The sequence below is a fragment of the Symphalangus syndactylus genome, chromosome 23, assembly GCF_028878055.3.
Source record: "Symphalangus syndactylus isolate Jambi chromosome 23, NHGRI_mSymSyn1-v2.1_pri, whole genome shotgun sequence".
Taxonomy (NCBI): domain Eukaryota; kingdom Metazoa; phylum Chordata; class Mammalia; order Primates; family Hylobatidae; genus Symphalangus; species Symphalangus syndactylus.
In genome coordinates, this window is record NC_072445.2 from 54,642,633 (window position 1) to 54,668,315 (window position 25,683).

Here is a 25,683-nt window from a genome sequence, read left to right on the forward strand (position 1 = left end):
GCAATGTTTTTACCATAAAGAATGTGTGAGACTTAAATATGGTCTCCAAACAATTTAAAGAAGTAGCTCCCATGCATCGGACTCAGAGAAAGCCCCTTATTCTCTTTTTTTTTTTTTTTTTTTTTTTTTGAGACGGAGTCTCGCTCTGTCGCCCAGGCTGGAGTGCAGTGGCGCAATCTCGGCTCACTGCAAGCTCCGCCTCCCGGGTTCACGCCATTCTCCTGCCTCAGCCTCTCTGAGTAGCTGGGACTACACCCTTATTCTCTTTAGTCACATCCGTTCTACACAGACAGCCAGAGGGGTGGGGAGAGACAGTGAGAGCAGAAGGACAGTACAGCTTCTGGGGAAATAGAATGCAGACACAGAGATGTGCAAGAAGAAAACAAGTGTAGTAAATGTTCGAGATCACATCTAGAAAAGCTTTGAGAGGGCCAGGCGTGGTGGCTCACACCTGGAATCCCAGCACGTTGGGAGGCCAAGGCAGGCGGATCACCTGAGGCCAGGTGTTCGAGACCAGCCTGGCCAACATGGTGAAACCCCGTCTCTACTAAAAGTACAAAAAATTAGCCGGGCGTGGTGGCGCATGCCTGTAATCCCACTTAGTCGGGAGGCTGAGGCAGAAGAATCACTTGAACCTGGGAGGCGGAGGTTGCGGTGAGCTGAGGTCGCACCACTGCACTCCAGCCTGGGCAACAGAACAAGACTGTCTTAAAAAAAAAAAAAGCTTCGAAAGCCAAGAAGCTTCTCACACACCTTTACATCCTGTACAGCACCCGCCCAACACAATGATAGCTAGTGAACATTCAATACATATTTCCTTTTTTTTTTCTTGAGACAGGGTCTTGTTCTATCACCAAGACTGGGATGCAGTGGCACGATCTCAGCTTACTGCAACCTTCACCTCCCAGGATCAGGTGATCCTCCCACTCTAGCCTCCCAAGTAGCTGAAACTGCAGGTGCATGCCACTGTGCCTGACTACTTTTTAATTGTTATCTTCTATTTTTAGTAGAGACAGAGTTTCACCATGTTGCCCAGGCTGGTCTCAAACTCCTGGGCTCAAGCGATCCACCCACCTTGGCCTCCCAAAGTGCTGGGATTACAGGCGTGAGCCACCGCATCAGGCCTATATTTCTGATTAAACAGGTGACTAGTGAGTGTCCCTGCCTTTGGGACTAAAAAGAGTCTTCCTAGTCTATTAGCCTATTTTGTTCTATTATCAGTCTGCCTATTACAGCCTGCCCTAAGAGGAGGCAGCCTGGCAAGGAAGAACGAGGCCTTATCTTTTCTTTGCCTTTTCAATAATGGTAGACACTCAGTAAAGACCTCTTCCCACTTGCTCAGAATACATTATTAGCTGGCTTAAATGAGTGGCAATATGAAAAACTTAACCTTGAAGATCTCCCTGTATGTTAAAAGCTTGGGTATTTTTATGAATCTAGGGCTCTTCTTCCTAATATTCTCTTCATACACATCCAGTTCCCTCAGGCTGATCACAGAGCCAAGTCACAGCTCAACAGCGTCTCCTGTGCCTCCCAGCTGTGCGTTTTCCCACAGATTCCTCTCATGGGTTTAGGTTTGCTTCCTTTTTTGGTAGTGTCATTTGGGTGTGAGATTCTTTTGAAAAATCTTTGCTGTTTTTTAGTCCCAAGTGAAAATGTGTATCTTCTTTCTTGCTCCTCAATTTTAGTGCCTGGTTAATACTGGATGTGCATGGATGAATTTAAAACATGGCAGCTCATCTTCAAGCAGGGCAAAGAAGGAAAGCGAACAGTAACTCTGCCCCATGAAAAAATGGCGCCACCCATGACAAGGGCAGAAGGCTCTACCTCGTTCTTCTGCTTAAGATGCCAATGGGTGTTCCTAAGAAAGCATGCCTGGGAGAAGAACATGGGCAAAATCTACATCTAATACGTATCAGGTGAGGAGCCAAAGGTGCTCATTACCTAGGCGATGGGTCAAGTTTGAATGTGGCCTCATCACTGCAAGCTTATTTGCAATGTTTGGGGTCCCTCAAACATTCACATAAACTGGAGTCATTCATGTTTATTAACTGTCTGTATGGATTCTTCACCTATCACCTTCCTCTTCAAGGTGTATGGGGTCATTAGTGAAATGTACATTCTTCCACATTGGTTCTGAAAACAAGCCCTCGTATTCTGACCACATCCATATATTCTAACCATAATTTAGAAGGTCCCTGGGGGCATCAAAAAGCAGCTCAAGAATACTTTTCATCAGGGGCTTCCCCGAGAAGCTCAATTATGCTTCCAGAAAAAGCGTGCTTTAAATATCTGTGAATGAGTCATTCATGCATCCCCTTCCAGTGATCTCCAGTCCCTGCAAGCCCCAGATCCCATTCTTCCCCACACACGCCCTCTGCTGTGCTCCTAACAAGTCTTACCTGGTCCAACTCCCACTTTGATGATATCTGCTCCAGAAAGAATAAGCTCTTCTACCATTTCTCCTGTCACCACGTTCCCTGCCTGAGACAGAAAGAATACAGCTCATGATCATGAACTACTACTGCTGGCATAAAGGTGAGGAACCCCACACCTGAACACATGGATGTGCAGGTCCTAAAGCCACCAGGCAGCTGGGGGACAAAAAAGGAACACAGAATTTCATACCTGGAGACCACTTTTGGGAAAGGCCCCTTGGGTGAGCTGTTGGCATGAGAAGATACAGCATTATATGATTTAAGAACTAGAAGAGATCTTAGAGTGTCCAGGTCACGGCTTTTCAGACATCTCAGCAATCAACAACAACAACAACAATCTTAGAGGGGCCTGGGCTTGGTGGCTCATGCATGTAATCCCAGTACTTTGGGAGGCTGAAGCAGGCAGATCATGAGGTCAAGAGATCGAGACCATCCTGGCCAACATGGTGAAACCCCGTCTCTACTAAAAATACAAAAATTAGCTGGGCCTGGCGGCGCATGCCTGTAGTCCCAGCTACTCAGGAGGCTGAGGCAGGGCAATCGCTTGAACCTGGGAGGCAGAGGTTGCAGTGAGCCAAGACGGCACCACTGTACTCCAGCCTGGACGACAGAGCGAGACTGTCTAAAAAAAAAAAAAAAAGTCTTAGAGGGACCCCAATACAAAAAGTCAGCAATGAAACACTCTCTTGGTAATTAAAATCTTTAGTGTTGGGCAAAAAAATGTTTCACAGTTTGCAAAACCCCTGAAGAATCTCTATAGAACCCCAGAGAGTCAGAATTAGAAAACACAGTTAAGAAAATAGCAGTGTGCCCCACTCTCTAGGGCTGGGATTCCCATCTAGACAGGAAGAGGCAGATGAGCCCTCATGGACCACATAGCATCAGCACGTGCTCAGTTTACAGAATATGAAGCTTTGGCCTAAGAACACACAACCCTCCAGGAAGTGGCAGAATCTATCAACTAGAAGGATGTGTCTGGTTTGGAAATAGTACAAGTTCTTTCACTGCAGGAGTGTAGGAGTGCAAAAATAGCCCTTTTTATTACAACTCACTGCCCTGTGGATTCTTCAGCCGGTATATAGGATACTTGGCAAGATGCCCTGGCTGAGTTTTCACAACTGTGCAAAGTCATATTTTGCAAAATGAATTCTTACTCATTCCACTCATGTTTTTTACACTGAAGTCCAAGTGTCTTCTCTCTGAATTGCTTCCCAGCGGGAATTTTTCTTTTTTAACGTAGACAAAATGACTTTTAACTTCATATAAAAGGATGTGGGGAAAAGGTGATGAGGAGGGCTCAAAGCTTTAATCCAAACAGTAGCTGACAGTGGAAAAATCACAGATGGCCCAGAAAGAGGACTAGAGGTAGATTAAAGAATTAAAATTAAAGTTATACTCCCCAAATTCAGAAGGAAACCTTGAATACTTTCAATAAGCATAAAAGTGAAAAAACATGACAGAGCTGTCTACATAAAAACTAAAAACTTGGCCAAGTGCAGTGGCTCACGCCTATAATCACAACACTTGGGAGGCTGCGGTAAGTGGATTGCTTGAGCCCAGGAGTTCGAGACCAGCCTGGGCAACATGGCAAAGTCCCGTCTCTATGTAAAAAAAAGAAAAAAAAAAACTTAAATACATGTAAACACAGATATTCATACAATCAACAAATACCCAGGTAGAGAAAAATATCTACAATTTTGACAAAGGGTTATTATCCTTAACATAATAAGAGCGCTTACAAACCTGTAAGAAAAACGCTAACACCTCATAGAGTAAGTGCGAAAGGACATGAATACACTACTGAAATAAAAGTGGCTAAGAAAAATGGAAAAAGTGTTCAACCTCCCGAATAACCAAATGTAAACTAAGGTATCTATGAGGTACTACTTTTCACTTAACAAATTATCAATAGTTGTAAACAGTAAATACTAAAGAGAAAACATCAGACAGAATCTCTCTTTCTTCTGGGAAAATTTATTGTAGTATGAGTTTTCCCAGAAAGCAACTTGTCTGTATAAAAGAAATAGGCGCTTCCTTGTATTCAATAATTCTTCTAAGATTCTCTCCCAAGGAAATAATCATAGTGTGGACAAACATTTAACTACAAAGATGTATTATCTGTAACAGTGCAGAACTGTAAATATATTCCCCAAAATGAAATGATCCAACAATTTATGACCCATCCATGTGGTGTTTTTAAGAGTGGCTTTTTGTTTTGTTTTGCTTTTGAGATGGAGTCTTGCTCTGTCACCCAGACTGGAGTGCAGTGGCATGATCTCACTGCAACCTCTGCCTCCCGGGTTCAAGACTCTCCTGCCTCAGACTCCCTAGTAGCTGGTATTACAGGCACACACACCCCTGCCCAGTTAATTTTTGTATTTTCAGTAGAGACGGGGTTTTGCCAAGTTGGCTAGGCTGGTCTCGAACTCCTTACCTCAGGTGATCTGCCCACTTTGGCCTCCCAAAGTGCTGCAATTACAGGTGTGAGGCACCACAACCAGCCTAAGAGTGGTTTAACAGCGTGGGAAAAACGCTTAAATGCTTTTAGTATAATATTGGGAGAAATAGAAATCTCAATTTTGTTATTAAAAAAATTGTATGTGTATATGAAAAAATACACCAAAATGCTAACAGATGATGTCTAGGTGAAGAGATGATCAAACTTTTATTGTTTCCTCTTTAATCTTTTCTAGATTTTATACTAGAAAGTGTGTTACTTTTATAATTAAATGGGGGCAGGAGTGTTTAGTTTTGTTTTTTACAGTGCGAGGAACAGCATGATGAGCTCTGTCCCTGACAGAGAACCTCACAGGAGCCTAAGAAGCAGGGCACGAGCTCCAGTTCTTCCCCAGTGGCTGACTTGCTAAACCACCAAACAAAACTACAAAAACTTTAGAGAAGCTACGCTAAGCCCACCACACATTTTCTTTTCTTTTCTTTTTCTTTTTGAGATAGGGTCTCACTCTTCTCTCTCAGGCTGGAGTGCAGTGGCACAAACGGCTCACTGCAGGCTGAACCTCCCAGTCTCAAGCGGTTCTCCTGCCTCAACCTCCCAAGTAGCTGGGATTACAGGTATATGCCACCACGCCTGGCTAATTTTTGTATTTTCTGTAGAGACAGAGTTTCGCCTTGTTGCCTAGGCTGGTCTCAAGCTCCTGAGCTCAAGCAATCTGCCTGCCTCAGCCTCCCAAAGTGCTGGGATTACAGGCATGAGCCACTGTGCCTGGCCACAATTTCATTTTCGATGTGGATTTCTTTTCCCCAATCTGGCGCCACCTACTAACCGTTTTATTTTTAAGGGGCTACTTTAGACAAAATAAATTAATTCAAGTCAGCTTACCATAGACGTACCAGGTACAACCAGGTAGAGTCAAAGTAAGTTCTACTTACTTATTTGATTATTTTTAAAACAGAGATAAGGTCCTGCTATGTTGCCCAGGCTGGTGTCTAACTCCTGGCCTCAAGTAATCCCCCCACCTCTGCCTCTCAAAGTGCTGGGATTACAGGTATTAGCCACCTCAACTAGCCAAAGTCAGCTTAAAAACATCAAGAAGGCTGACACCGCTTTAGTAACCCAGAAGCTTGTGCAAATGTCTCTCCATCCCATCAGCTACCTGTGTGGTTGCTGAATCCATCCATAGTCCAAATGTGGTCACTGACACTGTCTGGAAAAACCCAAAGTGATTATGAAATGTCTGAACCATGAGGGACTGCAAAGAAAGAATGCTTCCAGGAGGATGAGGGAGTTTCCACTGGCAGGAACAAAGAGCTGTCAATTCAAGTTTGAAATCAAGAAGGGCAAAATAGGGGAAAAGAGGAAAAGACCAAATCAGAAATGAGAATATGACAGGAGTGTGGTCAGGCTTTAGTGAAGTCCCCGGTGTGCCGTCGAGCAGCCTCTGGGAATGGGGTGTGATAATAGGGGCCAGGAAGCAGCTGGTCAGAGTGATTAAGTGAGGAGTCTACTTTATCTTGTCATGAAGCACCTTGGGTGTGGAGCGGATACAGGGGTGTCAGAATGGGACTGTGCGTAGCAGCACAGCAGGCTCAGTCACCCAGGCAGTTCATGCAGGTTCATTTCTTGGGCAGCCACGACAACATGGAAGCAATGAACCCTTGTCCAGAGCACTGAGGCAGGCAGATGGAGGTTTCTGATAGGCAACCCCTCTTCCTAGGGAAGCCAAGCATGTTTTGGGCTCCCCCATGTTCTGGAAGGCAACAATTGCTCCTCTGTGTCAAGAAGAGGTTGAAGGTCATGGAAAAGACATAAAAAGTGGCCAAGCCAAGACTTCAGGAACTTTTGTACCATTTTTTAAAAAGTTGGTATGGTCTGAATGTTTACGTGCCTCCAAAATTAAAGTGCTGAAATCTTTACTCCCAAGGTGGTGGTGATACTAGCAGGTGAGATTTTGGGGAGGTGAATTAGGTAGGTCACGAGGGCATAGCCCCCAACAATGGGATTAGTGGCCTTCTAAGAAAGGACTGAGAGAGCTCCACATGAGGTGACAATGAAAAAATGGCCATCTATCTGAGCCAGGAAGCCGGCCCTCACCAGATACCGAATCTGCCTTGATATTGGCCTTCTCAGCTTTCAGAACTGTGAAAATAAACTTCTGATTTGTATTATTTTTGAGACAGGGTCTCACTTTGTCACCCAGGCTGGAGTGCAGTGGCACAATCACAGCTCACTGTAACCTCAACTTTCCAAGCTCAGGTGATCCTCCCATCTCAGCCTCCTGAGTAGCTGGGACTACAGGCATGTGACACCACGCCCAGCTAATTTTTTGTATTTTTAGTAGAGATGGGGTTTCTCCATGTTGACCTGGCTGGTCTCAAACTCCTGGGCTCAAGCAATCTGCCTGTCTTGGCCTCCCAAAGTGGTAGGATTACAGGTATGAGCCACCACACCAGGCCAACTTCTGATTTTTATAATATAAGTTATTCAGTTTATGGTACCTTGTTACTGCAGCCTGAACAGAACTAATGACAAAAGGTCTCTGGGCAAAAATAAAAACAAAAACTGCTTTGCCCCAATTTTTCCAGCTTTCCTTTAGGCCTCAACATCTATGGCAAAATAAGTTCAGAAAGATCTGGGGTTCAATGCTAGACCTCCCTCATTACTGGGTACTTTTGAGCAAATCACTTCAACCAATCTCCATTTATCCTGTTATAAAATGGGGGTGGATGTACCCACTTTTATTCCTTAAAAGGTTTACAAAGAAAGTTCCCTCAAATTCTTAGCACAGGGCCCAGCTCTTGGTGGTGCTTTATAAATGTTACTCCCTCCATTTAAGAGTACTTTCTGTATATTGCTCCTTTACCCATTCTTTTTAGTTTTTTTTGTAAGTGTGGTCAAATACACATAAAATTTACTAGGTGTAAATTCTACACATGGAAAATAAAAAAATTTGTTTTTTAAATATTTTTTATTTATATGTGAAGGGACTTAGTGCCACTGAACTGTACACCTAAAAATAAATAAAAAACTTATTTAAAATTTTTAATTTAAAATAAAATTCATTTTATTTTAAATTTATTTAATATAAAATTTGTTACTAAATAAGTTTTTTACAAAGTACAGTTCAGTGGCATTCAGTACATTCACACTGTTGTACAACCATCACCATTATCCATCTCTGGAACTTTTTAATCATCTCAAACTGAAATTCCGTACCCATTAAACAGTAACTTCTTCACCCACTTTTCACTGGTTTTTCTGGGGTCCTCTTGCAAGAAAAATCCTTTCCATAGGATGATAAAAGGCAAGGGTTGGCAAACAGGCAGCTAGATTTGGCCCACAGGCTGTGATGTGCCAACCCCTAAAATAAAAAGAAAAATATCGCCAGGCGCGGTGGCTCACGCCTGTAATCTCAACACTTTGGGAGGCTTAGACAGGTGTATCACCTGAGATCAGGAGTTCGAGACCAGCCTGGCCAATATGACAAAACCTCGTCTCTAAGATACAAAAATTAACTAGGTGTGCTACTCAGGAGAATCACTTGAACCTCGGAGGCAGAGACTCCAGTGAGCCGAGATCGCACCACCACACTCCAGCCTGGGCAACAGAGTGAGACTCCATCTCAACAAAGGAGGAGTATAAACCCCAGTGACTGTTCCCAAGCACGTGGAAAATGTCCCACTACCTGCCCAGGGAAAAATAGTCGCTATCCAGGCAACAGCCACCTTAAACTGAGTTTATTACGTGACTCTTGAGAGAACATCACCCTCGTAGCTTTCAGCTATGGTTCCACAAAGTGGGTGAAAACAGAAAATCCAGGGAACACAGCCTGAGAGGTGCTCTCAGCCACACACACCCCTTGTACCTCAGGGGAGGCACACTCTACTGGTGAGGCCCCATGCCTGCCCCAAGCCTTCAAAGAATATTCAATGTGTCTACCTGCTGTGAAGAGGCATAGAACGGAAATGTCTGTGTGGCTCAGAGCCTTAAGAATGTGGGCAGGCCATCGAGCCATCAGTCATGCACGGAGATGTCAGGGTCCTGCCCTGCAGATCCAGCCCCTGGCTCCCGGCGATCTACCCGCAGCACCTGACACAGCATTACCCCAGAGGAGTAGAGCTTTGCCTCTATCTAATCTGAACAGATTAGATCTCAGGTACCTATTTCCTCCAGACTGGTCAGAAAGAGCCACCAGCACAAAAGCATCTCCCAGAGCCAACCCACAGACCTCCAAGTCCCAGTGTGTCTGGAACTGGTTCCTTCTGGTGGGTTCTTGGTTTCGCTGGAGCCGCAAACCTTTGCGGTGAGTGTTACAATTCTTAAAAGATGGCGTGTCGGGGGTTTGTTCATTCTAGTGGGTTCATGCTCTTGCCGACTTCAGGAGTGAAGCCCCAGACCTTTGCAGCCAGTGCTACAGCTCTTAAAGGTGGCACCTCCAGAGTTGTTTGTTCCTCCTGGAGGGTTTGTGGTCTCGCTGACTTCTGGAGTGAAGTCACAGACCTTCGTAATGAGTGTTACAGCTCGTTTTTGAGACGGAGTCTCACTCTCACCCAGGCTGGACTGCAGTGGCGCAATCTCGGCTCACTGCAAGCTCCACCTCCCGAGTTCACGCAATTCTCCTGCCTCAGCCTCCCGCGTAGCTGGGACTACAGGCGCCTGCCACCGCGCCCGGCTAAAATTTTTCTTTTTTTTGTACGATTTAGTAGATAGAGATGGGGTTTCACTGTTAGCCAGGATGCTCATCTCCTGACCTCTCATGATCCACCCACCTCGGCCTCCCAAAGCGCTAGGATTACAGGCGTGAGCTACCACACCCAGCCGTGTTACAGCTCTTCTAGGTGGCACGTCCGACATGCCACTTATGACAGGAAGTGTTACAGCTCTTTTAGGTGGCACGTCCAACATGCCACTTATGAGTGTTACAGCTCTTTTAGGTGGCACATCCGACATGCCACTTTTCAGTGTTACAGCTTTTAGGTGGCACAGCCCACATGCCACTTTTCAGAGGAAGTGCTACAGCTCCTGTAGGTGGCACACCCAGAGTTTTTCATTCCTCATGGGTTCTTTCAGTGTTACAGCTCTTTTAGGTGGCACACCCAGAGTTTTTCATTCCTCATGGGTTCATGGTTCAGACTTCACCAATGGAAGTCGCAAACCCTTCTCAGTGTTAAAGGTGGTGCACCCGCCATAGTTTTCTTCGTTGAGTGTTACAGCTCTTAAAGATGGCAAGCGTTACAGCTGTTAAAGTAACCCATATGGGAGCTGCTCAGTCCTCCCAGTGGGTTTGTGGTCTACACTTACTTCAGCAGCGAAGCCAGACCTTCACGGTGAGCATTAACAGCTCTTAAAAGCGGCGCAGCAACAATTGTTCCTTCCTCCCAGCAGGGGGGTTCTCGGTCTGTGTCTTCAGAAAGCAAACCACACACCTTTGTAATAAGCATTAACAGCTCATAAACGTGGCGTGTTCCAAACAACAAGCAGCACCGACAGAACAAACGAAGAAAACTCCTACAGCACGGAAGATGACCGGAGCAGGCTATTGGGGTTGGCGCTAGCAGCCAGCTTTTATTCCCTTATTTGGCCCTGCCCTCATCCTGCTGATTGGTCCATTTTACAGAGCACTGATTGGCCCATTTTACAGATTGCTGATTGGTGCGTTTTTACAGAGTGCTAATTGGTGCTTTTATAAACCTTTAGCTAGACACAGCACTGCTTGCTGCGTTTTTACAGAGTGCTGATTGGAGCATTTACCATCCTTTAGCTAGACACAGAGTGCTGACTGCTGCATGTACAAACCTTTAGGTAGACACAGAGCACTGACTGATGCATTTACAATCCTCTAGCTAGACAGAAATGTTCTCCAAGTCCCCACTCGACCCAGAAAGTCAAGCTGGCTTCACCTCTCACCAGCAAGCCTGAACTGGTGACATGTGGGGGACAATAGCAAAAATTTGCAGGCTCAGACAAGCCACCTGGCCCTGAATACCAGGTCCAGCTCTCACTGGTGGTGTAACCCTCAGAAGGCTTCCTGAGCTCTCTAGGACTAAGTTTCACATCAACAAAAGTAGGTGCTATTACCTCTACCCAAAGATTTGTTACTAGAAAAGAAGTTCTGGCCAGGTATGGTGATTCATGCCTGTAATTTCAACACTTTAGGAGGCAGAGGTAGGAGGATTGCTTGAAGTCGGGAGTTTGAGATCAGCCTGGTCAACACTGCAATATTCTGTTTCTACAAACATTTTTTTAAAAAAGTGCCTAGTCTGTGCTAGTGCCTTTTTCCACAGTACTGGTACCCGAGAACACATTATTCTCTTTCCTCCCTGAAAGCCACCAGGCAAATGGCCACAGGACTTGGTATACTCTTCAATCAGCCAGCCCCTTAATAGGACCTTTTCTGCCAAAGGTGTTCTCTAAAAATCCCTGCTTCTCCTACCCCTATGTGGCAAGGCCTCTCTCAGGTGAAAGGTGTCAGGCCTCTGAGCCCAAGCTAAGCCATCATATCCCCTGTGACCTGCACGTACACATCCAGATGGCCGGTTCCTGCCTTAACTGATGACATTCCACCACAAAAGAAGTGAAAATGGCCTGTTCCTGCCTTAACTGATGACATTGCCTTGTGAAATTCCTTCTCCTGGCTCATCCTGGCTCAAAAGCTCCCCTACTGAGCACCTTGTGGCCCCCACTCTGCCCGCCAGAGAACAACCCAACCCCCTCTTTGCTGTAATTTTCCTTTACCTACCCAAATCCTATAAAATGGCCCCACCCCTATCTCCCTTCGCTGACTCTCTTTTTGGACTCAGCCCGCCTGCACCCAGGTGAAATAAACAGCCACGTTGCTCACACAAAGCCTGTTTGGTGGTCTCTTCACACGGACGCGCATGAAAAAAGGCAAGAAAAAAAAAACCAGGAGAAAGCGGGCGCAGGGAGCGACAAGCCCTCACTCCTGGTGCAGAGGCCGGGAACTGCCAGCTTCTTCCCGGAACATTTGCGAGCATCCTTTCTGTTCACTGTATGGTAACGATCGTAATAACACTCCATTCCATAACACTCAGCCCCCATATTACATCATTCAGTTCCAAAACACTGGATAAATGTGAATGCGTCTTCACAATGCCTCCAAAAGCCGTAAGAAATTATGTTTCAAAAACACCAAAAATCAAGGACATAAAAGTATTGGAGGTTTCCAAATGAATCACAGATTTCAAGGGTCAGTGCAGGCACAGAACAGCTTAAGAATAAACACCTACCTTGCCAAAGTCTCCTGTTCATTGCTGGGGAAACCAACAAGAACAATGAAAACATACCCCTAGGCCAGCCAGCCAGCAGATGCTGGAGAGGGCCTCACTGTTGGTGGCTTCCCAGACAGCTGTGGGAACTCTGAACCGATCTCCTCCCTCCCAGTAAACTCCCCCATAGCAACTCCTAAGTTCTGCACTGGCAACAACACCTTTTCCCTCGTCTTACCCAGCCCCCTCCTTCCTGCACTTCCCTCCTCCCTGATCTTTGTCCTTCAGAGGTGACATGCAGGCTCTCTAGGCTGTCCAACAGGCAGCTCGCAGTACTCAGCAGGCCCAGCTGTGAACTACACCCCACAGCCGCTCCAGTTTGGAGAATGTAACGGACAGCTTGGGAGCACTAATGCATTTCTGCTATCACTTGTCATTTTAAAGAGTAACACATTTTCTCTCTCTTCTTAAAACAAACCCCACATTACCCTCCATCTTTCTTCTCCATCTCTGACTCAGTTCTCAGAGCATGTGCCCTTGACGACACTCACCAGAGACGAGCAAATGCCAGTGAAGGTGGCGCTGTTACAAAACAGCATCCCATCTGAGCCCGAGTCATTCTCCAGCCACGAGGATCCTCAATCTCCTCTTCACAGGTGAGGAAAGTGAGATTGAGAAAGAATGCGACTTCCCCAGTGTGACTCAGCTCACGTGCCCACGCTGACTTCTGGGATGTTATGGGCTGAATGTTTGTGTCCCCCACAAATTCCTATGCTGAAACTGAATCTTCAAGCCAATGGCATTAGGAGGCAGGGCCTTTGGGAGGTGATTAGGTCATAAGGGTGCAGCCTTCATGAATGGGATTAGTACCCTCACAAGAGAGGTTCCAAGGAGCCTGTATGCCTCTTCCACTATATGAAGATGCAGCAAGAAGGCACCACCTATGAGGAACGGTGAAACTAGACACTAAATCAGCCAACACCTTGATTTTGGAATTCCAGCCTCCAGAACTGTGAGCAATTTTCTGTTGTTTATACACCAGTCAGTTTATGGTATTTTATGATAGCAGACCAAACAGACTCAGACAAACAGCATTAAGGAGTGACTTTAACAGCAATACAACCAGCTGGAAAGTAAAGAGAAGGAAAAAGAGCAAGTGAGGTATCTAGGAAATGATATTAAAGATGAGCTCCAGGAACCAAGGAATATATATATATACAGCTGACATAAAGCAACGTGGTGAATCTCAAATATACTATCAAGAAAAAGAAAATCGAAAGACATAAAGGATTACCACTTATGGAATGTTTACCAGTTTATCATATTAATAAAGGCTATGATGGATACAGATGAACAGCCTGATGAAGCGAGACATAGGGTGAGGTCTGGAAGAGTCCAGAGTGCAGGAGCTGCTGTCCCCACAGAGATGGGGTCTGCCATCCTCCAGGCATGTAGACATGTTACCAGCCACGAAGCTTTCAAAACCCCATACTTGTGAAGGCCTCGTCAAGGAGGCATAATGAATTATTAACTCTACTTCCAGCCCTCTCCCCTCTCTGGAAAATGGAGGATGGGGCCAGAAGCTCCAAGCTTCTAAACATGGCTTGGTCTATCTGGTGACCAACCCCCACGCAGGAGCCCATTAAGGGTAGCCTTGTTAGTGAGAGGTCAGCCCTCGCTCGCTCTCGGCGCCTCCTCTGCCTGGGCTCCCACTTTGGCGGCACTTGAGGAGGCCTTCAGCCCACCACTGCACTGTGGGAGTCCCTTTCTGGGCTGGCCAAGGCCGGAGCCGGCTCCCTCAGCTTGCAGGGAGGTGCGGAGGGAGAGGCGCGAGTGGGAACCGGGGCTGCACACGGCGCTTGCGGGCCAGCTGGAGTTCCGGGTGGGTGTGGGCTTGACGGGCCCCACACTCGGAGCAGCCGCCGGCCCCAGACAATGAGGGGCTTAGCATCCGGGCCAGCGGCTGCAGAGGGTGTACTGGGTCTCCCACCAGTGCCGGCCCACTGGCACTGCGCTTGATTTCTCGCCGGGCCTTAGCTGCCTCCCTGCGGGGCAGGGCTCAGGACCTGCAGCCCGCCATGCCTGAGCCTCCCAACCCATCCGTGGGCTCCTGTGTGGCCCGAGCCCCCGAAGAGTGTCGCCCCCTGCTCCACGGCGCCCAGTCCCATCGACCACCCAAGGGCTGAAGAGTGCGGGAGCAAGGCACGGGACTAGTAGGTAGCTCCACCTGCAGCCCCAGTGCGGTATCCCCTAGGTGAAGCCAGCTGGGCTCCTGAGTCTGGTGGGGATGTGGAGAATCTTTACGTCTAGCTCAGGGATTGTAAATACACCAATCAGCACTCTGTATCTAGCTCAAGGTTTGTAAACACACCAATTAGCACCCTTTGTCTAGCTCAGGGTTTGTGAATGCATCAGTTGACACTCTGTATCTAGCTAATCTGGTGGGGAGGTGGAGAACCTTTATGTCTAGCTAAGGGATTGTAAATACACCAATCAGCAGGATGTCGGTGGGGCCAGATAAGAGAATAAAAGCAGGCTGCCCGAGCCAATAGTAGCAACCTGCTTGGGTATGCTTCCACACTGTGGAAGCTTTGTTTTTTCACTCTTTGCAATAAATCTTGCTACTGCTCACTCTTTGGGTCCACATTGCTTTTATGAGCTATGACACTCATCACGAAGGTCTGCAGCTTCATTCCTGAAGTCAGTGAGACCATGAGCCCACCAGGAGGAATGAATAACTCCAGAAGTACCGCCTTAAGAGCTGTAACACTCACTGTGAAGGTCTGCAGCTTCACTCCTGAGCCAGCCAGACCAGGAACCCACCAGAAGGAAGAAACTCCGAACACAGCCAAACATCAGAAGGAACAAACTCCAGCACGCGTCACCTTAAGAGCTGTAACCCACCGCGATGGGTCTGCGGCTTCATTCTTGAAGTCAGGGAGACCAAGAACCCACCATTTCTAGACACATTAGGACAAGAACAGCTGTGCTGCTATCACTCCAGGAAATCCCAAGAGATTTCGAAGTGGAGTGATGTGTCAGGAACCAGGGTCAAAGATTAAATAGAACAAAAGCTACTCCTACCACCCAGGAAGTCCCAAGGGCTTCAGAAGCTCTGTACCAGGTGCTGTCATCACTGAAAATTACAAAAGTTCTAAAAGCTCTGTGTCAGCAATCAGGATCAATGACCAAATATTAGAATAAAAAGATTCTTAGTACCCTTCTCAAGAACCAGGGGCTGAGACCAATAAACACATACATTTCTTATTATTTAACAGTATTCAACAAGCATCATCAAAAACAAGTTGGCTGCTCTATTACAGAGAACAAAGTGAATTTTTCTATTTCCCAACCCACTCCTAACACTGGTACAGCTGGTTGACCTTGGAACAATTTTGTTGTTGTTGTTGAGACAGAGTCTCACTCTATCTCCCAGGCTAGAGTGCAATGGTGAGATCTCGGCTCACTGCCACCTTTGCCTCCCAGGTTCAAGCAATTCTCTGCCTCAGCCTCCCAAGTAGCTGGGATTACAGTTGCCTGCCACTACGCCTGGCTAATTTTTTTTTTTTTTTTAAGTAGAGACAGGGTTTCACCATCTTGGCCAGGCTGGTCTTGAACTCTTGACCTCATGATCCACCCACCTCGGCCTCCCAAAGTGCCAGGATTACAGGCACGAGCCACTGCGCCTGGCCAATTCTTTTTTTTTTTTGAGACAGTCTCCCTCTGTTGCCCAGGCTGGAGTGCAGTGGCGTGATCTCAGCTCACTGCAACCTTCACCCCCTGGGTTCAAGAGATTCTCCTGCCTCAGCCTCCTGAGTAGCTGGGATTACAGGCGCCCGCCATCACGGCCGGCTAATTTTTGTATTTTTAGTAGAGACAGCATTTCGCCATGTTGGCCAGGCTGGTCTCAAATTCCTGACCTCAGGTGATCCACCCGCCTCGGCCTCCCAAAGTGCTGGGGTTACAGTTGTGGGCCACTGCGCCCAGCTGGAACAATTCTTGATCCTTTCTTGTTATGTGTTTGAAAAGCATACAAATACTTAACAATACTTGGAAGTCCTTTAACAGAAGACTTTACTCCATAACAATTCCTTCCTCCCAACTTTCCTACAATGATGACATACATGAGAAGAAACGAAGTTCCAAATTCAAAAAAGGAAGGGTTAGGTAAATTATCTAGTGGTCGATCAGTATGTGCCATCATAATTAGAATTAGCAAAGACTTGCATAATTACAATACAGGTTTTTGCAAAAGCCCAAGTTGTACTCTAGAACTGCTAAATCCCTTTTTCTGCCAATCCATCTTTCCCAAAAGTCACAAATCTACATTCTAACTAGGTAAGGTGCAAATAATTAGGAAAATACAGGAAAAGTCAAGAAACAAAGCTCCTACATAAAAGACACCACCGATCGATTCACCATCGATAGTAGATGGTCGTGAAATGTTCATAACGTGGACTCCGAACTCCTACAGCGGAGTTTCCTGCTGGCAGTAGGGGTGGGACATGGAGGACCTACATATGTGACACTCCAACCCAGTCACGTTTTCAATCTTAAAATACACTCTCTTAAGAAGTAATACAAACCCCTTTTAAAGGTATCATATGGGGCCGAGTGTGGTGGCTCACACCTGTAATCTCAGCACTTTGGGAGATCAAGGTGGGCGGATCACCTGAGGTCAGGAGTTCAAGACCAGCCTGGCCAACATGGTGCAACCCCGTCTCTACTAAAAATACAAAAAATTAGCCGGGCATGGTGGCGGGCACCCATAATCCCAGCTACTTGTGAGGCTGAGGTACAAGAATTGCTTGAACCTGTAAGGCATAGGTTGCAGTGAGCCAAGATCGCCCCACTGCACTCCAGCCTGGGTGACAAAGTGAGACTCCTTCAAAAAAAAAAAAAAAAAGTATCAGATATTAAGAAACGTGATGATACTTAGGAAAAATTGGAGCCAACATCCTATGAAGTTGATGGGGATTTTATTTATTTTTTTATTTTTATTTTTTCTTGAGACGGAGTCTCGCTCTGTCGCCCAGGCTGGAGTGCAGTGGCGTAATCTCGGCTCACTGCAAGCTCCACCTCCCGGGTTCATGCCATTCTCCTGCCTCAGCCTCTCCGAGTAGCTGGGACTACAGGCGCCCGCCACCACGCCCGGCTAATTTTTTTGTATTTTTTAGTAGAGACGAGGTTTCACCGCTGTCTCGATCTCCTGACCTCGTGATCCGCCCGCCTCGGCCTCCCAAAGTGCTGGGATTACAAGCGTGAGCCACCGCGCCCAGCCGGGATTTTATTTTTTTATACAGGAAAGCTAGTTTTCAGATCTTCCACAGCGGCTACCTATCCTTTCCCAAATGATCCTCAATTAATCTTTGATTAAAGAGGCACCAAAAGCCCTGAAGAGAATATAGCTCCCCCGACACACTGAACAACTCCCTCATGGCTTCCCCATCTTGAGAATGTTCTACCGTAATGTTCTACTGTACTTACCATAATGGTGTGTTCAGGAAATTTGGCACGGACGAGTTTCACGAATTCCACAAAATGTTCTGAATACCCATTGGCCACATCCAGGCAAATAAATTTAACCTGTGGCACAGCTTCCAGGATGCTGGTCATCTTTTCCAGATCGTTCTGCCCACTGCCTGAACTCACGGCTACATGCTGCACCAAAATAAACCAAGAAGACAGGCATAAACAGTAGCATTCAGACATCAGACCCTGCCCCCATTTATGCACCTATTCTGGGACAGTAAAACAACCCTTTTTGGTCTACCCTAATCAAATGCACAGTGCACCTGCTCAAGACACATGCAACAGCAGAGGTAAAGGGAATTCATTCATTAAATTATCTAAACTTTGGCCAGGCACGGTGGCTTATGCTGTAATCCTAGCACTTTGGGAGGCCAAGGCGGGCAGATCACCTGAGGTAGGAGTTTGAGACCAGCCTGGCCAACATGGTGAAACCCCGTGTCTACTAAGAATACAAAAATTAGCCAAGTGTGGTGGCTCATGCCTGTAATCCCAGCACTTTGAGAGGCCGAGGCAGGTGGATCACCTGAGGTCAGGAGTTCAAGACCAGCCTGGCCAACATGTTGAAACTCTATCTCTACTAAAAATACAAAAATTAGCCAGGCGTGGTGGCAGGTGCCTGTAATCCCAGCTCCTTGGGAGGCTGAGGCAGGAGAATAGCTTGAACCTGGGGGGCAGAGGTTGCAGTGAGCCGAGATGGCGCCATTGCACTCCAGTCTGGGCAATATAGCGAGATTCCATCCGCCACCACCCCCCGCCAAAAATAAAATAATAACTACCGGCATGATGGTATCATATCAGGGAAACTCAAGGGAGGACAATGAGCAAGAACTAGGAAGTTTCCAGGAAGGAGAAATGGCCAATCAACTCAGGTTTCCCCACATGAGAGCTGTGGCCTTCACCCTGAGCGCCTTGCTTGGGGAGCAAGAGAGGGGAAGAGATCTGAAATGCCTCTTAAAAACTCTTTACTATTTTTATTTTCACTCCCAATAAAATAATAGTGCAGCATATGACATAGTTTGGATATTGTCCTCACCCAAATCTCATGTTGAAATATGATCCCGAGTGCTGGAGGTGGGGTCTGGTGGGAGGTGTATGGGTCATGGGGGTGGATCCCTTATGAATGGCTTGGGCCATTCCCTTGGTGATCTCTCGGTCTGAGTTCACAGGAGATCTGGTGATTAAAAGTGTGTGACCTCCCACCCTCTCTTTCTCTCTCCCACTTCGCCTTCCACCATGATTGGAAGCTTCCCAAGGCCTTCCCAAAAGCAGATGGGTGGCACTATGCTTCCTGTACAGCCTGCAGAACCATTAGCCAATCAGAACTCTTTTCTTTATAAATTACCCAGTTTCAGGCATTTATCTAAAGCAATGCAAGAACAGCCTAATACAGCATGCAAATCTCAACCTATACACAGAACTGCAAATCTGTTTTCCTATTAAAGGGATAAAATTTCCCAAGGTGTGAAAAGAAGCCTGACATGATCTTTCACAACTACACTTGTACATGTTTAAATCTGAAGCCACCACATCCTCTCCTAGTAACACCCTTGTCCCTTAACTTCCACCAGTGCCCTTGAACCTCATACCTCTCCCTTCTCTGAACATCTGCCCCTTGGGAAAGGACTTGTTTTCACTAATTTGTGTCTTAGTGAAACTAAGACATGGATTGTTTATATTTTAACTCTATAAACCCTGGGCCATATGAGTGACCTATCTTAATATCCTTTATGTTATTCCCCCAAATCATAACAATGTAGCTACAGCACAGACTGAGTGTGAGCTCATGGTTAACATGACACATATTTACTCCAGCCTTCTCTGTGCATTCACGCCTGGGCCTCGTGGCTCACAGCTCTGCCCTGTGCCAGCCCAATCCACACAAGCCCACTCTCCCACCCACTAGAGCTCTGTGCTCTGCTTTTTTTTATCTTACTTCATTTCTGCTTAAGTACACTATATGGAGCTTGAGACCGGTTGCCTTCTCTCACTGCTACTAAGTTTTTAACATTATCCCTTTTGAATTTGCCTTTTATTTGGCGGCGGGCTGTGTAGTAAGTCGATGTATCACACTTGGTAATGAAAGCCACAGTTCCAATTAACAATACATTGCCAAAAACTCCCTTAAAGAAGGTGGAGGGAGGCCGGGCGTGGTGGCTCATGCCTATAATCCCAGCACTTCAGGAGGCCGAGGTGAGTGGATCATTTGAGGCCAACATGGTGAAACCTTGTCTCTACTAAAAATACAAAAATTTAGCCAGGCTAGGTGGTGCGCACCTGTAATCCCAGCTACTCAGGGAGGCTGAGGCAGGAAAATCACTTGAACCCGGGAGATGGGGTTGCAGTGAGCAGAGATCACGCCACTGCACTCCAGTCTGGGTGACAAGAGCAAAACTCTGCCTCAAACAAAAAAAAAAATAAAAGAAGTTTGGAGGGAGGTCTGAGAAAAAGAAAAAAAGAAAATCATTATTCCCAAACTTATTACAGGGAAAAACAGAAGAAAGCGAAAACAAGCACAATTCACTTGAACACAATATGGCAAAAATGAAGGACTTACTATTGAGTCAGAATTATTTTATCTCCAAAACCACTTTTTCACTAATCAAAATCCACACATAATTAAAGCACAGTGACAACAACCACAGAAAGCCAGTGAGACCTTGAAAATGGTACGATCTGAAGTCATTTTCCAATCATAAATGATCTGACCAGCAGGGAACACCTCTAACCCAGGGAGACCTGTCTGTGGCTTCAGCTCAGAACCACCTGAATGTGGCAGGAGCAAGTGCAGGCATGTTGCAGCAAGGCTTTCTGTTGTTTCTTTTTTAACAGCTTTTTGAAATATAATGACATACCATACAATTCACCCATTCAACATGCACAATTCAATGATTTTTAGTATATTTAGAGTTCTGTAACCATCATGATCGATTTTAGAACATTTTCATAATCCTCCCAAAGAAAGTCTCATACCCCTTAACCACACTCCCTCCCACACTTCCTCAGCCCCTCAGGCCACTAATCTATTTTATGACTTAGATTTGCCTATTCTGGACATTTCCTAGAAATAGGATCATAGATGCTCTGGCCTCTGCGTGTGGCCTTTTCTTTTCTGAGACAGAGTTTCGCTCTCATTGCCCAGGCTGGAGTGCAATGGCACAATCGTGGCTAACCGCAACCTCCGCCTCCGGGGTTAAAGCAATGTTCCTGCCTCAGCTTCCTGAGTAGCTGGGATTAAAGGCATGCGCCACCACACACGGCTAATTTTGTATTTCTAGTAAAGACAGGGTTTCTCCATGTTGGAGAGGTTGGACTCGAACTCCCAACCTCAGGTGATCCACCCAACTAGGCCTCCCAAAGTTCTGGGATTACAGGCATAAGCCACCGTGCCGGGCTGCATCTGGCCTTTTCACTTAGTGAAATGTCCTCAAGGTTCGTCCATGCTGTAGCCTGTATCAGACCTTGACTCCTTCTTACGGCTGAACAATATTTCACTGTATGGATATACCTTATATTGTTTGTCCTTTCACCCACTGATAAACATTTGGGTTGTGTCTACTTTTGGGCTATTATGAATAACGCTGCTATGAACATTCATGTACAACTTTTTCTGTGGAAATATGTTAATTTCTGTTGAGTCTACACCTAGAAATGGAATTGCTGGGTCACATGGCAACTCTAATGTTTAACATTCCAGGAACTGACAACTGTTTTCCAAAGCAGCTGTACCATTTTCCATTCTCAGCAGTGAATAAGGGTTCCAGTTCCTCCACATCCTCAACATTTATTGTCTTTTTTTTTAATAGAAATGGGGGTCTCACTATGTTGACCAGGCTGGCCTTGAACTCCTGGGTTCAAGCAATCCTCCCACCTCAGCCTCCCAAAGTGCTGGGATTACAGGCATGACCCACGGTGCCTGGCTATTATCTGTCTTTTTGATGACAGCCATCCTGGTGGGAATAATGTTTACTCAACTCTAAAACACCTTGTTATACTCAGAAGTTTTTTCTACAGCCAAAAGACTGGATCTACCTTGAATTACCCGGTAGGAAACACAGGTCTTCCCCAAGCTCTTGGGATATAACACTTCATCTTTCAAGGGAAAACAGACATTTCTTACAGATAAATCCTAGTATTTTAATAATACAATATGGAAACAAGTTTTCTCAGCAAATCCCTGGCAATGGCACAGGGCTAGAGAAACACCGAACTCTCAATGTCTCTCTGCTACTGACTGAAATCCTCTTGACAGCTCTGAAGATTTTGTTCCCCCTGCAACACTAGTAATTGATAACCAGGCTGTAGTCGTACCTGCAGGCATTCTGGGTGATTTGTGGCAAAGAGCTTCCAGTCATCCAGGGAGTAATGCTTATGAATTGCTGTAAACATGGAGTGCTAGGAAACAAAACAACACCATTAGGATGGGAAGCCAAGTGAGAGCCCCCCTCCCTCCTCCATCTGGAAGTGGTGATCCAACAAGACAAAGGCATCAGTGTTCCTGCCATCCATGCTTAATTTGCTTTGAATATGCTCCTAGCAGCCAAAGCCAGACAAAGGTACAACCATTGAAATCATAATACCCTGTTTCCCATTCTAATCTGGTTAGACAATACCGCATTCAGGACTAGGGAGGCTCTGCCACAAGGCAGGAGAAGGATAAAAGAGAATTCTCAGAGCCCTGCCCAGTCTACCCAGGCTCCCACCCACACCTGTACTATTAGGCCAAAAGCAGCACAGATGGTCCAAAGAGAAAACCAGGCAGCAGGTCCCCTCCCCAGGAGAAGGACCATCCTAACACAAACTTCTGCTTAGCCAGCCCTGAAGAACCCCACCTTAAACCTGAAAGCTTTCTCTTGTGTTCACAACCGGAACACTTCTTGCTAAAAGGTAAGTCCATTAAATCTTGATGGTGGGAATTATATAAAGTATAACCCTAAATCTATGACTACTGCCCCAGCATTTATGACCTGCTTTGTGTCAGTCTTTTCATTTAATTTTTGGAACAACTTTGAACAGCATTATTAGCTTCGTGGGCATAAATGGAGCTTAAGAAGTTTAAATTGCCCAGGCATGGTGGCTTACGCCTGTAATCCCAGCACTTTAGGGGGCCGAGGCAGGAGGATCACTTAAGCCCAGGAGTTCGAGACCAGCCTGGCAACATGGCAAGACCCCATGTCTATTTAAAAAACAAAAAACAAATCAAATGTATAAAATTTGCTGAGTGTGGTGGCACATTCCTGTAATCCCAGCATTTGGGGAGGCTGAGGTGGGTGGATCACCTGAGGTCAGGAGTTCAAAACCAGCCTAACATGGTGAAACCCCATCTCCACTAAATACAAAAAATTAGCCAGGCATGGTGGAGCACCTGTAATCCCATCTACTCAGGAGGCTGAGGCAGGAGAATCACTTGAACCTGGGAGGTGGAGGTTGCAGTGAGCCAAGATGGCGCCATTGCACTCCAGCCTGGGCAACAAGAGTGAAACTCCATCTCAAAAACAAAACAAAAAAAAATTACAAAATGTAACAACTGCATGGCGAGGAAGAGGCGAAGACCTCTTCCAAACTTGGATCTGACTATGGAGATTGGACACCTTGCCCTTTAACAGAAGCCTCCCACCTAACTTCTCTGGGGCTACCTATGTCTCCATCTACAACTTCTCATTCTAAACTTCTATGACTTCAGTAACTTGCGCTAGTTCTATGGATCCTAGAAACGGGAAATTCACAGTAGTCGCCCATGGTTAGCTACACCAGTCTATGCTATTCTGTTAGCAGGGAGACTTCCTAGGAAAACGGTAAGAGCACAGCAAGTTCTAGGTTTTTCCTGGACTATAATCTATTATGTGAATAAATCGGACTTGATTGCTCCCTGGTTCCCCTCACTTTTATACTAACATATAATTCATTAACAGCAATGGTTGATGACACAGCAGAGCAGGGAAAGAGTGAGGAGAAAAAAATACCAGTTCCTTAGCAATTAATTTATTAGCCTCTGCCCCAATACTCAGTAGGGGCTGAGGTCTGACAGACAATGCAGGTGATCATGGAATCTGGCAGACCACCCCTACTCCATTTTGGGAGCTCATAATTTATTTGAGAATCTTTTCTGTCGAATCACTGGCTAATAATGAATCTCAGTGTCTCCTGTGGTTAGACTTGCTGCCCACAGTGAGAAGCTCTCTCAACTAATTGGATTTATCTTTTCACTTGGCAGGCATTATCCACAGGAAAGACAGAACCCCTGAGTGCAGCAGACATTCCACATCTAGGATGCAGAAGACGCTCTGCACCTCACCCATAAAGGTCCTGCCCACAAACGGGTTTTCGTTTATTTTTCCAAAAGCCAGGATACTATTTTTAATTTTTTTAAATTTTATTTTAACAAACAGTACTTCTCAGATTGATTTATACAATGAATTTTTTTTTTTTTTTTTTGAGACAGGGTCTTCTTGCTGTGTCACCCAGGCTGGAGTGCAGTGGCGCAATCTTGGCTCACTGCAACCTCCGCCTCCCATCTCAAGTGATCTTCCCACCTCAGCCTCCTGAGTAGCTGGGACTACAGGCTCACACCACCACACCCGGCCAATTTTCGTACTTTTTTGTAGAAATGAGGCTTTGCCATGTTGTCCACTCTGGTCTTGAACTCCTGAGCTCAAGCAATCTGCTTGCCCCCACCTCCCCAAATCCTGGGATTACAGGTGTGAGCCACTATGCCCAGCCAAAGCAAGGATATTAGCTACCATCTTTATAGAAAATTAGGCTGGTGTAGTTGGCTAAAAGAGACTTTGAGCTTGTAATGTGATCGTCCATTTAAGTTCAGGGGTAAATTCCTTAGATTCTAGAGTCAGTTTGGGTTGGAATCCTGATTCTCTCTCTGTGTACATCTGGCTGAGGGCCTAGGGTAAGTGACCTACCCCTCCCCTCTCTGCCTCAGTTTCCTCTTCTGTAAAAGGAACCTATCTTGTTGAGTTGTATCAAGAATTAAGAGATACAGGCCGGGCACAGTAACTCATGCCTGTAATCCCAGCACTTGGGGAGGCCAAGGCAGGCGGATCACCTGAGGTCAGGAGTTCAAGGCCAGCTTGGCCAACACGGTGAAACCCCATCTCTACTAAAAATACAAAAATTAGCCGGGTGTGGTGGCATGTGCCTGTAATCCTAGCTACTTGGGAGGCTGAGGCAGGAGAATTGTTTGAACCAGGGAGGTGGATGTTGCAGTGAGCCAAGATCACGTTACTGTACTCCAGACTGGGCGACACAGTGAGACTCTGTCTTAAAAAAAAAAAAAAAGAAATACATTATCTGCAGTGTTTCACACATAAGCGCTCAATACATGTATTCAACATAATTATACAGTAAATGCTGCAGCACAGACTGCATACAAAGCAGCTCTGTCTTAATTTTAAAGGGGTTGTCACTTTTCTGCAATATGGCACTCTTCATGTTGTTTAGCTTCTTTCTGTATCTCTAATTTCCAAAACCATCACAGCCATTTTCACGGAAGCAATGGATGCAGATCTAGACCATCTCATTGAACCCAAAGTCCAGACACCGTCCACTTTCTGATTGAAGGGAAAGACAGAGGATGACCCAAAGCATCTCACATTTCTACTCTTCCCTGTGTCTGAATAAAGCCAGGGTCGGCTCCTGATAAGCTGTCCACAGTGTGAGCAGCAAAGGAAAAAAACAAAAGCCTACCGCCTCACCTGTGACATCACGGCTGCCATCTCAAACGTGCCCACAGTGTCCATGTTGGCCACGATGATGGGAATCCCTGAGTAGGTCTGCTTTGAATTTCGAAAAGTGAAGGTGCGTTCAAGATCCACCTGTTGGCAAAACAGAAAAAAAAAAAAAAGGGAAAGAAATGAGTGCTTTGCTCTTATTTGAAATGTGCAGAATTTCTGGAGTTTGGAGTGAGTAGGAACAACATAAAGGTCCCTGGATTCTCTTAGGGGTCAAAGACAGGTATTCCAAGACACCAGAGCCCCCAAAGAAACCCGGTAAGGCACTGGATCCAGGTGCAAAAGCTGAA

The 25,683-nt window shown here is 46.0% G+C and overlaps 1 protein-coding gene and 1 long non-coding RNA gene across 4 annotated transcripts in view; one reads left to right on the plus strand and one right to left on the minus strand.

Moving 5' to 3' along the window:
* GMPR (guanosine monophosphate reductase) overlaps positions 1-25,683 on the minus strand; it is a 55,069-nt gene that overhangs the window by 19,163 nt on the left and 10,223 nt on the right. For 2 of the 3 annotated variants that reach the window (XM_055263753.2, XM_055263752.2), the window contains exons 2-5: positions 25,358-25,477; positions 21,963-22,046; positions 17,610-17,783; positions 2,403-2,484 (exon numbers count right to left, since the gene is read on the minus strand). In XM_055263753.2, coding sequence (XP_055119728.2) covers positions 2,403-2,484; positions 17,610-17,783; positions 21,963-22,046; positions 25,358-25,477 — 460 coding nt within the window. The remainder of the gene's footprint in view (positions 1-2,402; positions 2,485-17,609; positions 17,784-21,962; positions 22,047-25,357; positions 25,478-25,683) is intronic. The other variant, XM_055263755.2, reaches the window with a different exon arrangement.
* LOC129473345 (uncharacterized) lies at positions 12,168-25,364 on the plus strand. The gene is made up of 3 exons (XR_008654244.2): positions 12,168-12,778; positions 23,866-23,954; positions 25,141-25,364. It is a non-coding gene; the product is annotated as an uncharacterized lncRNA (long non-coding RNA).